Source organism: Harmonia axyridis, chromosome 4 (assembly GCF_914767665.1).
Source record: "Harmonia axyridis chromosome 4, icHarAxyr1.1, whole genome shotgun sequence".
NCBI lineage: Eukaryota > Metazoa > Arthropoda > Insecta > Coleoptera > Coccinellidae > Harmonia > Harmonia axyridis.
In genome coordinates, this window is record NC_059504.1 from 15,885,828 (window position 1) to 15,902,804 (window position 16,977).

At 36.6% G+C, this 16,977-nt stretch overlaps 1 protein-coding gene across 3 annotated transcripts in view; it reads right to left on the minus strand.

Annotated features, from left to right (window-relative positions):
* Positions 1 to 1,012: 1,012 nt before the first annotated feature.
* The window catches only part of LOC123678103 (T-box transcription factor TBX20-like), a 79,912-nt gene continuing 63,947 nt past the window's right edge, over positions 1,013 to 16,977 (minus strand). The window contains exons 5-6 of one of the 3 annotated variants that reach the window (XM_045614908.1): positions 2,292 to 2,368; positions 1,013 to 2,237 (exon numbers count right to left, since the gene is read on the minus strand). In XM_045614908.1, coding sequence (XP_045470864.1) covers positions 1,778 to 2,237; positions 2,292 to 2,368 — 537 coding nt within the window. In that variant the 3' untranslated portion in view covers positions 1,013 to 1,777. Of the gene's footprint in view, positions 2,253 to 2,291; positions 2,369 to 16,977 lie in introns of all 3 variants that reach the window. The other 2 variants (XM_045614907.1, XM_045614906.1) reach the window with 2 other exon arrangements.

Below are 16,977 nucleotides of genomic sequence, written 5' to 3' on the forward strand. Positions count from 1 at the left end.
TGTTTAGAACCTTTTTCTTGTTTATTCAAAGGAAAAGCGGCAAATTTCAACATTTTCTTGACGGTATTTTTTATAATGTGTCATATGAGCTTATTTTATTTCAAATTGAATGATCTTCTTGTTTTTTTTTCGTTATGGGATAGATCCAAATTCTTCAATATATTTCAAATTCAGTTTATATAATTCATCACCACGGTACGATCTAGCAACACCAAATATTAAGGTCACGTAAAAAGTAAACCCTATACTTTAATATTTAGGTTACTTCAAAATTCCTAGATACAAAACGTACGTGATGTGATCAGGTGTTTGCTCGATAAATGCCTTGAAATGTTAATCGAACAAAATTTTGATATTTTGTTTATTTATATGATTCTGGCGTTTCAAAAATTTGGCCATAATATAGATGCTTTCAAATTTTAAATCAAATGGGAGAATTATGCAATCATTACATTTTCAGAGCGGTCTAATTTTTTTCTTGACAGTATTAGAAATTTCTATTCCTAAGCTGAAAAGATGAGTTAGAAGGAAGATCCATTATTAAATTCGAAAAATAATAAGTATCAATTCAAAAGATCATTTTTGTATAACTATTCACTGTGCATATTGAATATTATTTTGAATCTCACTTTTTTTTTCACTGATCAATTATACAAAGCCCACCAATAACTTACTCTATTAGACCATCAGTTTAATAACCAAATGAGTTTGAAAATAGTTACTCTATTGTGAGCCTAATTTTATTCACCTTTTTTTTTTATCTTTTAGGACATATTGAATGACTTACTCAACGACCAGTAAGGTTAAACACTGATTTTTCACCTGACATATTGGTATTGGTTGTGTTTAGATGAATTTTTGAGCTCTCCAATTCCAATATACCTGTTTTGTCAGTTTTCTCGTTCTATGTCAAATATATTGTATGTGAATGATTTATATTTTATTCACAAATAACAAATCGATTAGAATATTTTATCCATTCACACTCCTATTTAAAAAAACACAATTATATCAGTATAGACTTTTATTGAAAGATTTACAATAAGTTAAAGGAACTTCGACACGGTCATTAACAACGATGCCAGTCGAAGAAACTTTTGTACAATTAATAACATAGAAAAAGGCCGGTCGTTTCATTCGACACTAGGTTTTTTCATCTTCCCATTGAGATCGTCAAGGATATAAATGATGCTGCTTAATTTCATCGTTGAAAGATGCATTTTAAACACATCCTCGAATGTGTGTGGAAGATTCCATTCCAGCATTTCTCGGAAAGGTACAACGAATAGTATATACTTAGAGCAATTAATCGATTAGTTTGGGTTTTGAATCCGGATAACATAATTTTTTTTATTAGTGTTATGTTGTATTCTTTCAAATAAACAATTCTAAATTATAAATAAATCGTTCTATTAGATTCATAATAAATTATAGTAGGACTATATACAAATTCACTTTACATTGTTATGGAATAACTTGGGGGGGAGAATTCAACTTTTTATATACATATTTAAAGCGTTTATATACAATTCTTTTCATTTTTCAAGGTCAATACACTTTACAAACAATATAGAGTTGAGGTACAACCATCAAGGATTAAACTAATCCAAAGAGAATAACTGTTCCAAGTGGTAGCAAATTGTCCAAATATATATCCTTTCACTATCCAACATCCACATCTGTATAAAAACTGGCCAATCATGAATCGCCAGTGCCTATATAATTTGGAAAAAATATAATTGGCCTGAAAATATCACAAACTCGATAATAAGTCCTATTAAGAAGGACTGTTAGGTGAATCCCTATCATCCCTTAAGCTAGTATCAGGGGAAGACCTTGAAGGTTGCGCATACGGTGAGTATCTATGCTGAGCTAAAGGTCTAGCTATGGGAGATATAGGAGATGTCATCCCTGAACTGCTGGCCGCCGCCAAGATGTTCAGCTGGTTCTGATGCTGCGCAGCCAATAAAGATGGCCCAAGACAAGCCCACTGATTCCACAACACACCAGGAGGCATTGGAGACGGTTGTGACCCACCAGCACCATACAAGCCACCCATTAAGGAACCATAAGGAGAAGCAGCGGCTGCTGCAGCTCTTAGGAAGAGTTGAGATCTAGCTGCTAACAACGCTTTTTCTTCGTAGGATAGGTTGTTGTTGTGCGTATCCAAGTCAGCGAAGGGACGAAGTGGAGATCGTAGATAGTGCTGTTCGGCCAACATGGACTCCATGGTTTCCCTGGAAACGAAACTACTAAAAATGGGGTAAGAAAGAGCTTAAGTGGTTCAGTACCTTTCGAATTCGGTGAGTCTGGATGAGTCACGGAAGCCTTTGGCGAAGGGGTTGCTGTCTATCTTCAGCTTGGTGATCTGAAAGAAAAAAAGTATTCGTTAATGATGCTTTTGAGAGACATAAAGAGAATTCTTATGAAACTAAATGTGATATTCCACTTATAGTAAGTATGAATTTCAATGTCGATGGAAGTCTTCAATAATCATGTTGAAGGTTCTTCCAGATACAATCAAGCCGTGATTCTCTAGTTTTGTAATCTTTGAGCATTTCGAAAACAAATTGAATGGTTTCAGAAAATAGACGAACATAAAGCTTCTGTGCATCCCTGAGGGTAATATTATTATGGAAAGACCTAGTGAGGACAATACCAAAAAGGCTTCACCAGACCAACCCGAGGAGTATGAAGTTTGTAGCTGATCATACTAAACATTCACGCCAAAGGGAAATATATAAAGAAGGAGTGACAATTACAAAATAAACTGGTAAAAGCGAAAAAACATTCTTTGATAGTCAATGACCTACAGAAACTTAGCTAGTGAAAAAATGCCTGGCTAAGGTTGCCTAATCAAATAAACTAATGTGAGTAGTTGATAATATCTAGACACCTTGTAATTATTCTTATTCTCGATTTCGACACAGAAATTTCATCATGTTGTCATACACATGAAAAACTACGCGAGTCTTGAACATCTGAGAGAGTGATTCATAACCTCCTATCTCCTCAGGTATCTAGTTCCAGTGCTACCAACGACGTGACTCAAAATCGCCAACGTTGATTCCTAACCCGTTTACTCCATCAAAACAAAACAATTAATTGCAGCATCCGGCCGTCTCATGGATGCCAACGAAAAAAGACTTCATTTGAATAAAGACAGGCGCCTTGGAATATGAATTACACGAAAACATATCATCCATTAACTTATCCAAATGAATGCTTCATTGGTGATTTGCAGTAATCCTCTCGGGTTACGGCGCGATGGTGGCAATAAACACATACACAAATGAAAGAATTAAATGAAAGGATTTAGTTATGTGTGGATCGGAGGAGAGAGAAGAATCGACGGTAAAGGAGGATGCACATGAACGGTTTTGTATGATGTTACTCTTGTTCTGTATTTGGAAGTGAAATTGATAGTTTTACCGAATCTTACTCTATTTAACACGTAACTAAATAATATCTGGACCTGGCACTAATACATAAAGCTTCGCCACTACTAATTATATCACGTTCTTCTCGTCAGTATGAAACTCCGAAAGATGCGTATCAAAATTTCGGAATATAAATACATCTGCATCAAGATATTGTAGGTTAAGTGACGCTACAATTGTTGTTGTTTTAAGGATGGATAAACACGAGTTCACAAAAATTTTTATTGATGAAGTATCTCATAAATGTTACCTATATTTGAAATGTTCAATGGAATGCTATCTGAAAGCGTAAGGTATAATGCACTACGTCAATTTTTGTAATTTTTTTTTTTTATTTGAAAAATTAATTTTTGTAGATTTTCGTGTATAGTGTTTGCTTTGTACTCGATTATATCGAAAATAGTACAATCTATGAAAAAAATTCAAGAGATCTTGTTTTTTTGAGTGAAGTTCTGTTTATTTCAGAAATAGTTCCCTTGAAAAGAAAACACTGGTCTAGATTTTCAATAGGAAAAGAATCATCGCACCCGTATATCTATGCCACTGGATAATTTTGGCAGGAGACACTCACCTTAATCGAAACATAACGTTATCTAGACTTCAATACTAAACAATGAATATTATAATACTAGAGTTATAAGAAAAAGGCTAATTTTTTAAAATTTTAACACCCTGTATCTCGAAAACAATGCTTGTTAGGTTATATAATTATATGAACAGTTTTTCAAGAAAAAAGTTATTCTATCCGACGCCAAAGTTATTGCACTAAAATCTGGACCACACTGTATTATATGACAGTATACGTAAGGATAGGTTCTTTTTCAAAGTCTTTGATATTGATAGATGTTGGTGTAAGTTTGTCAGATATTTCATATTAGATTGGTCCCCATTGCTTTCGAAAAAACTTGGAAATTATAATTTAGATATCTAATTCTCAATCAGAAATGTATTGGTTTAGAATCTAATATCAGTTTGAGATTTCAACTGGAACTGAATATTTTCAAAATTTGAAAAAGTATGAATGCAATAATGGAAGTCCATTGGAATAAAATCCGTTACGATTATAATTTATACATTAATAATCAACAGAATTCGTTAATTTCATTTTGTTATTCAAGAACAGTATACAGTTGAATTGCTTTTCTTATAGTTGAACTCAATGAACACTATTGTTGGCGAAACTAGCATCTATAAGTTTTAACGCATAGTAGGAACATCATTTGCCTTTTGGTCGACAGTTCTGGTTCTGTCGATTGATCCCAAATATATTGGATAAAAAAATATCAAATATAGAATCAAAAATTTTGCTTGAATTTTTCACTACAGAAACAAAATTCTAATCAGATCTTAAACTATTCCTATCGATCAATCAACTATTTTCCTGATATAGCTTCAATATTTGAAACATTTTCATAGATCGATGTGAGTTTTTGGAATATTTTCGAAAGTCAAACTGTAATAATTTTTTAACGTACCCACTATTTTTCTTTTTATTTACGTGCCTGTTATATACAATATTGATGTCAGGTATAAATGAACGAAAATGCAGTAATAACAGACATTGAACAATCATCAAAACTTGCGGCACGTCGCGTCGCTTGAGCTCATGGAAAGACAGTTAAGTATGATTAAAAATTCTACTGCTCCCTTTTCAGTTGGGAGCTCAAAAATAAAAAAAAAACTCGATAATCCGTTATCCATATCAACAGCGACCATTAAAGCAATATCATAGTAACCCAAAATCAAGAAAATAACTTGTCAAAGTCTTTTTTCTCAATGAAAAAAGTTCCCAAGTAAAACCATCAACTAAAAACTTGAGAATTCGAATGTCTCGCGTCGCGGCAGATCCGATCGTGTCTGGCCCCTTTAGATAGCGAAGTATCCGATGTCATCTTCGAGTGGTGCTCGCTGTCTCATGGCTCACAGCGCTCGAAACGGGCTCCCGTGGAGAAGGTATTCCAGCCATTCTCCATCGGGTGCTGTCGCTCCCCGTGAACAGATAATTGGCCCACCCCAGGAGTTCCCGAGATCACTGACGTCCTGTTTGTTTAACCTGACCCCCCTGGTCCTCCGACGAGGACGAGGGGGACCAGGTTGAGTGATCGGTGAGGTTGGAAGAGAAATTGTGTCATTTTCTCGTTGGGAGAAATTTTCATTGTGTTGCTTGGCGACTGATGAAATCTAATTTTTCAAATTTTGTTTGGGATATGCATAGGTGACGTCTCATTAATTCCTTCTTTTTTGGTCATCTATATGTCAAGCGTCAGAGGAATACATTTAATGAGCTCATTTGTCTTTATCTTTTAAAGTACTGGATGTCTTGAAAAATAATATGCTGGCAGTTTGCGCGCGTTTGAATCTGCTACTGTTGTAAGAGTTTGATCCTACTTTTTCTAGAATTCCTTCATTTTTCAGTCAATTTTTTTCTTGAATATTTGTTGTTTCGACAGTTATTCTGCTAGTTTATTGGGCTATTTCCATCATCTTGCTCTATTGGAGGTTCTGTCTGCTCTTCTGCCTCTTATTGGGAGTTTTACTCTGAGACCCTTAGAAACAAGGTTACGGTCTCTGGCAAGGTATAGAAACGTTAGGTGGTTAATTTCTTTGGCAAGTTTAATTGTCATTCCGTCATAAGATGATGGAAATAAACTATCTAACAAATAGTCCATCATCAATATCTAGGCAACAATAGGTTATTCTGCTATTTGGATCAGAAACAAATCCAATAAAACAACCAATCAAATAAAAGATCTAAAAATCGGACCGGTCGTTAATTCTAACACAGTTTGTTTTGTTTACAGGGTTGACTCCTTGTACAATAGATTTTTTGAAAACGACTTTCATTTTTTTCAGGATGATCTGTAATATGATTGATATAAAGTGTTTTCCAATAACAAGTTTCATTTTGAATAGCCCGCTACCTGGGCAATTAACACAGATGTCATCTTTTGACATTTGGAAGGTAAACACCACGCCATTACTAAAAACTAAATAACACATGCTTCAACAACGCATTGGAATTGTTAAAACTGACAACAAAAATGGTGAAAATTTTGCAGTGGCAGTTCGAACAACTAAAGCACTTTAAGATTGTCGTGAATCACCTTCTCGGACAGCAAAAGTGACACTGGTGGAAGCATTTGAGCTGTTGAAACAGGTTTGTCGATTCATCGCCGATCTTGAAAATTAGGCTTTCCACAAATGACATTACGTCGTAATTCGCATAAATAGTTAGTTCTTATGGCTTTTCAAGTTCAGTTAGCATAAGAACTCAAGTTGGTAGATCACCAGCAATGTCGTATCTTCGCTGATTGAGTCAAAATTATCGAAAAATCATATTCCGTGATGAGGCCTATTGTCACCTCGGAGGCTACGTTACTAAGAAGAATTGTCGCATTTGGGGTTCGGAAAATACAAGAATGATTGTTGAAGAGCCTCTTCATCTTCATCGTGCCACTGGTTGGTGCGATGTTTTGGTTGTTGGTGTGATTGGACTTATCCGAAAATGTACTATTGCAACTGTTGCGATGAACGGATTGCGCTACCGAGCTATGATTAATAATTTTTTATGGTCAGCGTTGGAAAATATGGATGTAGACGACGTTTATTTTCAACAAGATGGCGCTAATACCACTCAAGTAAAGAAGCAATCGCAATTCTGAAAGAAAAATTTGCTGTCCTTGTCATTTCTCAAAGAGGTGATTAAAATTGGCCACCTTGATCTTATGATTTAATGCATTCAGACTTTTTTCTTACAGGCCACATGATCCACAATCGATTCAAAACTTTAAAGATGGAATTCGTAAAGTTATCGACGTCATATAGCCGCAAATGTGCGAATTGGTGAGGAAAAAATTCATGAAAAGAATATTGTGCTGCAATCGTAGCCGTGACGGCTATTTGGCTCATATATATCGTTTCCCACAGTTAATGGCATACCTTTCTTCTTACAATGAGGAGTATATTTAAGGGGAAACCAATATCCATTTCTCATTATATATACTCGTTTCTTTTTTATATCAACATGAAACCCCTTATTGGAAAACCCCTGTAGTTACAAACATCCCCCCATGCAACTATTATAACACCTGAGTATAGGCATTGCCAGATTGTCAGTATAATACAAGCAAATTTGGTAAGGGGACATTTTGTGATTGCAAATTTGTGGGTCTACGATCATTTTTCTGTGCGGGGTGACAAATGACCTGTCTCGTAGTTGTCCAGAAAATGTCATAATCAAAATATTTGGCATTACTGTATAAAAATCCCCAAGTACAATGAAGCTCAATAATACTATTCAACTTCCCACATCGACAACGTCTCGGGAAGGATTCTTCTCGGACGTCCCCCGTACCGTTATCTTGTCCTCGGTCGGTCCTGACTGATTACGGGCCTTCAAGCAACAGACGTTCCCATTCGTTTTCGCCATCGACGTAGTCGACTTCTTGATTCGCCTATTTGTCATACCGATTCTTGCTTGTCATAACCAACGTGGAGGTGAATGATACAGACCCATTAATTGAATTAGAGGATTGGTCACGGTCTCTGGTGGGACACAGCTGAGCGGAGGTAATGAACGGATTAGCATAATTTTTTTATTATTCAGATCCGTCATATCGGGTTGTTTCGAATTATAAAGAAAAAAATATTGAAAAGTTGTTGATCTGGCGGGAGTTTAGGAATTCGGGTATAGAGCAGCTGCGTCAAGCGGGTTTACTTGATTTTGGTAGGGCAGTGGAACGTCAAACATACAAGCTGAATGCAGAGGACAAATAAGCACAAAAAAGTCATTAAAAACAAATTGCAAGATTTTCCTGATTTTTCTGCATTTTCGATAGGCGCGGCAACGTTGCATGTTTTTTGTGGAAATGATCATTTCTTCTCAATGAGTTGAACCAGAGCTGGTTGAATAATTTTCCATAGCAAGTGTGCAAAATAATCCAATGTCGATAACCAAAATTTCTGGAAATGAAGTTCAACTCAAAAAGCTCCTGAACGATTTCAACAAATATCTGAAGACTTTGTGAGACCTCGGTGAAGCACCTGCCTTCTGATATTCACATTGTTTGTTTTAAACAGAAATAGGCCAGAATAACAAGGTCTGTTTGATCTGGGTTCCCGGTCACTCAGGAATTAAAGCAAATGAAGAGACACACTTGCCAAAAATAGAGTTTCAGGAGAAGTAAAAACCAAAAGAGAAACCCTCTGGCGAATCATTCCAAAAAGTTACTTCGAAACTATAATACTTCCAGATCTAAGAATTATCTGGATATCAACAAGAAAAAGAATGCTACACTTCCTCAATGGATTCCTAACAGGGCATTTCCGTCTCAGGAAGCACCTCATAAGAATGAGTCTAGCAGAAAACGACGAGTGCAGATTCTGTGGGAAAGAGGAAGAAACTCTGGAACACTTGCTGACAGAGTGCCTCACTTTTGACAGCCAACGCAAAAAATGCTTTGGACAAAAGAGTTGTAGAAGTGAGCAAGTCCACTTCTTGAAGCTACTGGAGCTCATTAAAACACTGGAACTGGAGGGCGAGCCTTAGACTACGACAACTATAGCTAGAACACCTCTGAAGAAGGGTACAATAGACCATAAGATAGCGGTGTAATATAAAACCCACTTATATATAAATCCACATATGTTCTCAACAAAATTGGGAAAAACTCGAAAACCGTTAACCTGAATCTTGACGATTTTGAATGACATCTGACAATGGTGGACCTGCAAATATTCGTGAAGTTTGAACCTTGAACTACATTTTCTGTAGCAAACCTTTATTAGGAACAATGGATGTTCTATACACAATCACACGCGTGAGTACTAGATTGCATAGGGTCTTACAGAAAGATTTGACGTTCCACCCTTACACGATATGCATCCTTCAACAGCTATATCAATCATCCGACTTTTACATCGATAAATTGATTAGTTTTGTTCGAACGAAGCAATAATCAATATACGTGTAATATTATCCAAGAAAGAAACAATCGAATTGCATTCGCAGAAAAAAATCGTAACACGTTATTAATTCCAACAAATTTTATTGATTTTGCAATATATCGCAAGCCCACACATAAAGATAGCAACATCCAATTTACTTCTCATCATCCATGAGCCCATAAACCATCAGCTTATAATGGCACTATGCATAAATTGATTGAAATACCAATGACATGAGAGAATTTTGACAATGAACTCAGTATTATAAAACAGATTGCAGCGAACAATGGTTTTAGTCCTTCCATAATCGATAATTTATTGAATGATTTCCAGTTGGATGAAACCATAACACTAGCAGAAAGTGGAATGAAAACTAAAGACGATAATGAATAGGTGATCCTAGCTCTTAGCAATATGTAGAATAAAAAACCCCAAACATCGGCTCCTAACAAAAAGGGTTACACATTCAGGACCTTAACCCTTCTGTGGCCTTGTAAAAAAACATTACAAGACAGTAAGACAGACATCAATTGGCGTTCAGGAGTCAAAGATCTGTCTGGAGAAATATATTCGAACTTGATCAAGCAAAAAGATAAGTGGAATTTACTTTGGACCTTCACAAAAAAACTCACGCAGCTTGGAAAATGCTGACAAGACATTCTTGCCGCATTGATACAGAAATACAGATGACATTTGCAGACACTGCAATAGTTATTTGTTTTACTAGGCAGCAGAGTAGTAGATTGACTGCCGCGGCTGATAGTTCAAAGCCGAGCGTACCGTGGCTAGAAATTCAGCCAAGGCAGTCAATCCACTTTGCTGCCGAGTTGAACATATAATTTTTTCTTTGATTGTTTATAATGATACATGTAGGATATTTTATTTGCAAATTATTACAATTCCCGAAATCTAGATATTTTTTCTGTAGTGATAAATTATAACAAAATTTGATATAAATCGCAATTGTTTGAATTGTTGGCTACCATATATGTATATGTTCATAATGATTATTATAGTTTGACAACTTATGAAATATCTGATAAAAAAAATTGGTTGTCAAAATATGTCAAATGTTTTATTACCATTGAGAATACTCATTTTGCTTCCTAGACAGGAAAGTCGTTGCTTTGCTGCCTAGGCAGGAAAAGTAATACATTGCTGATTGATATGTGCTGTTAATCAACAAAATGCTTCGAGGAGAGATGAGGCCTGTTGAACCATACTATTCGGAAGCTGTTCTTTGACTTTCCTTTTCAATTTTGTTTGTTCATTTGGAGGATGAAAAGAGCAAAGTGAAGTGATGCAAAGTAGTTTGGTCAACAGATACCTGGCCAATCTAAGAAGCACATTTCTACCGAAGCTAGCTCTAAATCCTCTTCTATTCGTTTACACTCAATTTTGATGTATGGAACGATAAAATTCTTTTTATTTCAATTGATTTCATTATATAGTCAGCTTTTAACAGATATAATTAAGAACGTCTTGAAAGTCTAGTCTATACTTAAAACTACCTCTGATGAACAGGTTTTTTTCTGAGACTGTTTAAGAATGCCCTACCGCTATTTTTATCTTGTGGTATAATAGGTTATCATTCTACTATCGTACGCAGTGTCATGTATATGTGAGAATCAGATATGGTAGTAAAACTTAGGCATTATTCATCAGCGTTTTTTTTTTTTTTGGGATGGGGGGTGTTGGTTATGAGGGACGTCATGTTTTTATTGATGCGTTTACAACAAGGGCGCCGAAATATTCATTGCTTCAGGCGCAAAAATTACTTGCGTAGGTAATGAATGAATTGATTCCGAATACCCTGAAATTTTTTTTTATTAAGTTTGAAGTAGTCATATCTCATTTAAATCAATTTGAAGATTAATTGATTAGAGTAGTTCTTTCTCCACGATTTCGTGCCAAATATATCCAACATCTCCTTTTGTCGTTACTGCAGCTTTCAGCATGGAATAATGTGACCATAATGAAGATGCTTTCAACTCCGTAGAAAAATGGGAAATAAGAACATTAGATTGTCGTCTGGCAAATTATTGCTTTGGATGCAAAATGCACAATGTACCATTTCCACAAAATTCCATACAATCCAATTTAGTTATCTCAAAATTAGAACTTTCCCATTTTCGCCTAACATCAACCTGAACCAATACCCTCCTGGATATAACACTTCTATAGCAGAGCCGAATAAAAATAACCAAAAATAACCCCTTAAAGTCGTCGCCCTCTGCGTCAATCCAAAAACCCACCCTAATTATCATACCCAGATAACATCTCACCATTACCTCCCAACCTGGAAACGACCAACAATCCGGACTTCTTAATTGAATAAATTCACCTCCGTGTGCACCCCCAAATTTCGCGCGCAATCTCCCGATCAAACACCGGCCTAATGAGGCCTTCCCCAAACGGCCATTTATAGCTTTACGATCTGCGTGTCGAAATCCTTGAGGAGCGGCAACGCAGCGGTGACCGCCTCAAAATAACATCAAAAGTGAGATATGAACTTTACGATAGGTATAACTTTTGCCGGAACACCCGGTCTCGCAATAAATAATTTTGTATCGCGGTATACCCGCTTGCAATTAAACCTCACTAACACATAATTTATATTGGCCTTAAATCCCTTTGACTCAATCCGTGTATAAATTTCCCGAACGACAAGAATTATACTATGGCTTAATGCACAATCATTTAATTAGATAACATCTCAATGTTAATATATCGGTGGTACGGTGTACGACGCACGCTAATGGCTCCGGTGGTGGCCAGCACGCATTGGCCTCCAGTTTTGTCCGCAGAATCCAGACAGGCATCTTCGATTTCTCTCTGGGCGCTTCGGATGATGTAGGTTCGGCACGCGAGGGCAGCCACTGCTTTATTTGGTGTTGGGATTTGTGACCGAGGACGGTGTGCCGCAGGGGAGTGTGCTTGGCACCGTTTTTTTCTCGGGAGTTGGAGTTTAATGTAAACCTGAATCGCTGAGGGGGCTTGTCGATTAAAGCATGATCGTCGTCTGATGATAGGTGATGGGGTACCGGAGGGGAGTATTCTGGTACCGTATTTTTCTCGAGGGTGAAAGTTTTACGTTTCAAAGAAGAATAGGGAGAGGGTAAGGTGTGCTTGTTGATCAAGGACATCAGAAATAACAGTCTGAGATAACATTTGGATATGTTCACGAAAGTCAAGACCAAATGTATCAAGTTCGGAATAAATTTCTTTTAAAGTCTACAATTAAGATGAAACTTTCTAATAACTGAAGTGTTTCTCATGAAAAAAGACCATAAGAGCTGAGGTTTGAGGAGACTCAGCTTTTAGTTTGCTTATTTCAAATTTACAATCCTTTAATGTCTACCATTCATGATGGGATATAAAACTCCACTCAATAAATCCTGAGCCTAATCAGTAAAAATTATCTAGGGTTTATTGAGTGACGTGTTATCGAGATAACATGCCTTGAAATATTGGTGTGTTCATAACTATTTTTAAAATTTTTTTTATAAAATATTCAAAACGACTCGAACTTGAGATTGGCCACACTATATAAAATAAGTAATATTTCTATAGAAAGCTGTGGCGACAAAAAGCAATCAGACATAATGTCTAGCCGAATTTGTCGTCACAATACCTAAGATAAGTGTAACTGCATTAGTGTAAAAATGGTCTTTCGTGGTACTTGTGCATACAACTTTCTCATTCATAAGGTTCTCAGAAAGATACAATAGGGAATATCCTTCCCTTATACTAATGAGTGTGCAGTTACCACGATACCATTGCGCAGGTATACAACTTAGAGAATAAGAAAAGGAAGAAGAAATTCACGGTGTAAAATATGATTTTATGTTTGTAACCCAGGTATAAAACTGGAAAAAGGAGAGTTCAGTGGAGTAAGTTACGCGGTGATGACCAGTTGAGTTGGTAGAGTGTTCAAGGATGTTTCCAAGTGCTGTACTACAATAAAGTTCTCGTCTGTCATCCATCAGTGTTTTAATAATCCCCACGAAAACGCTATACTTCAAAAAGCTAAATGAAAATCAACTGGAATTTGGCCATTCTCCTTCGAATCCAAAGTGCTGATATCTAAAAAAGTCGACAGTGGGATCTTGAATTTTTTCCAGTGAGTGAACACACCAGTATTTTAAGACACCTTTATTATCGGGTGTGTTCTCAGTGAGATAAGTTACATAATCAATGTTGCAATTTATCGATTCACTCTTAATCATACTCATTTAATCCATTTCTCATATTCAACTCGATAAATTTCATCAAGAATATACTTGAGAAGTAATGTTATACCAAACTACTTTGCGAGTTTTCACTTTGTACTCTTCCCTTTGCAAATAAATTACATTTAAGAGGAACATTCAAAATTGAAAATTGCGAAGTGAAAAGCCTGAGAGAGGCTGCAAATTATTTTGGTGCAACAAAAAAAAATTTTGTGCAACACCACTTTTGTCTACTTTGCAATTTTGACGAGATGTTAAATGAAAAGTTGCAAAGTAGTTTTGCGCGAAAGGTCACAGAAAACAACAATTCTGCCCCCCAAAACTAAATAACTGATCCAAATGACTCAAAACGGAACCCACGCCTTCAAACCATAGACCACACATCGTACACCATCAACCGAACGTCACCGCCTCCTGTCATCCAGCACTGTCAAAACCAACCATGACATCCCGAACCAAGTGACGCCATGCCTACATGGAAATATTCATCGAGCTGGAAGTGTACCTTCTCCAGACGTACTCCTGGGGCTGGGAGCTGACTCAGATCCTGCTCTCTGTCCGAGCCTTTTACAGACATCGCGGCCATCGAAACCTGCCAGCGGTCCCGCCTTTGATCTGAACTTATTCTCGAAGTACGTGTACACCGTGTTACTGCATTGTTTCAGCTGTAAATTACGATCGTGGACGTGACCCTGTACAAGCAGTTGCAATTAAAGAGGAGGAAGAGTCATGGATCTAGATAAAGAAGTCAGATGTGGAGGTGTTTGGAGGATTATTGATGGTGAAGGTGCATCGCCGGATGTGGATGGTGAAAGTTCGGGTGACAGTTTGATATCAAGTATTTCTTTCGATCCGTAGATGATACATGTTTGTTTGGAATATTTGGTAATATATATTTGTCTTGGTTGTGTTCTGTTGAACATGTTGTCATTGACAGAACTGAGTTTATTTGTAAGAGTTGTTTCTTGAGTCGGTATTATGATTTAGGTGAGTTATTTTGGGGTAAAACATAAGACTTTTTCTTCTTAGAGAAGTTGTTGGTTTTATAAGTTTAATGTTTGTATGAGTTAGGAGAATTGATTGTATTTTGTGTGGTCCAAATGAACCCTCTGTTCTGCAATCGCTTTTCAAACTTGAGGTTTGAAGAAAATATTGAATTCTATAGAGAATAAAACTCGGTATGATCCATAAATACGTCTCCGTTCCATTCTTTTTCACTTGGAAATTAGTTACTTCAGTAGTTTGCCCAAAGTACTCTGTAACTTTTTACTTAGCATTCTATAAAATTTCCCATGTGAAAAATAAAGCTGTGTCACGTATTGAGTAATTCTAGGACCAAATGAACCAAAATACACCACAAATTTTCGTTGATTTTTCACAACGCACTTTTATATGTCGATTAAAGTCATTCATTCGAAAATAATTTGAGTGAAAAGTGGAAGAATAGCTTGGTAAAATAGGTCTCTGATCCAAATTGATCGAAATTTACTGAAAAGTAGTTAAACATAACGATATGAAGATAAAAAAAGTCGTGATGACCTTTTCAATGAAAGAAAACAGTATGTATATCTAATCTTTCATTTGGGTTTCATTAAGATCAAACATTTTTTTTCATGAATTAAACAAAAGTGCATTTCAACAGACACGAAACTCTCAAAGCAGAAAAATGAATAATCAATAATAATACATAGGCGTACAACTTTGCTTCCACCGTTTTTTTCCGAAATTCGAGGCTTTATTGTAAAAACTGGTTATAAATTCATGATTCTCTCTCTCTTCCGTCTTTGCCTTGCAAGCAGATGTTCACAACAAATAAAGGCCGTTCAACATCTCTCGGCTTCAACTCGTAAGACACCCAATTTCCTTGTTCTGAATCTAATATAATTGAAAGAATCATTCAGAACACGGTGCCTGCGCGATCTTGGTTCAACGAGTAGAGCTTTGCAAAATGAGATACCTTTTACCTTATTTTTGTCAAGGGATAACCAAACTAAAAATGCAGGTTTCTCAAAATTTCATTAAAAAAAAATTTCTGAATATCAAAGATGAAGCTTCTGAATGAGCACAATTCAGCAGATGTCGATGTAACAGAAATAAGGTGAAGAGTCAAGATACATTATGTTGGTAAAACATTTGAAAAATGCATAAAATACTGAATAATGAAAACAATTGAGAAATAGTAAGGAATATCTTGCATTACACAAGGTGTTCTCAAATTGGAAAAAACCAAATTGTGAATTGTGTTTTCACAATTATAAAAGATTAGATATCCGGGGTTCCACAGAGTGGCGTTTTGAAACCAATTAAATTATTCAGATAACTTTGCATTTTCTCTTATATTTGCTGATAGTAAATCAATATTCTTTTATGTGCTTGCATTTCTTCATCGAACTGGTACTCTCGGACAGGTGTAAAAAAAATTCACTCTCAAATTTGACCACAATACGACGAATATTAAACCGATTAACTGAATTATTCTCAAATTTCCTCGGTATTCACAATTGAGTATCGATTCTCATAAAACAATTTGTCGACTCCAAAACGTTGTTCTAGCGTTATTTCTCCGCGACCTAACCTAACACAAATGACATAAGAAATGTCAAAAAATAATGCGCATTGTTGCCATTATATCAATTTTCAAAATGTTTCACTCCTTTTGTGAAATGAAGTGTACATTTCTACACGTTTAAGGAACGAGCAATCTCCAATTCCTTAACATCCTTGAAAACCGATCTCCCCGATCCCTCAGGGACAGACCGATGTGGGGCTCGGAAGCCGTAACATAATAAGTAGCAACGGCAACATCTTAAAAAAGAGGTCGTGGAGGCGCATTCCGCGACCGGGGCAATCATAAATAATAGTTTTTAAATGAGACGGGACGTTTCACAAGGAACGCGTGTGTGGCAAGCCATTCGAGACGATGTTTCATCTTGCTTTGCATCTCTGCGGCAGCGCCATCTCAGACGACGAGTGACTGATGGCCTGGATGGGGCTGGAGCGAGTTTACATGACACATTTCACAACATCGATGTGTTAGGAAGGCACTAACGAGCCCCCGGGATGGGCCGTTCCTCGGATTCCTGGCGCGTCTCCGAGGGCTGATATATGAGGTTATCCTGCGGGATGGATGTCTTCTGCGGCTGTCGGGAACGATTTCTTGACAGGGGGAACGCGTAATTTGTCCGTTTACGTGTGTCGTACTTTATTTTTGATGACGTTGGTTGGAGGGTTTAATTGAAAAGCGTTTATGATGGGTTTTTAGTTGGGAAGAGTTGGATGTGTGAAGAGGGCGGTCAGCTATGCAGATACTGAACTCGGCCAATTCTGTTTGGGGGCTTAGTTGCGGTAAAAAAAAAGAA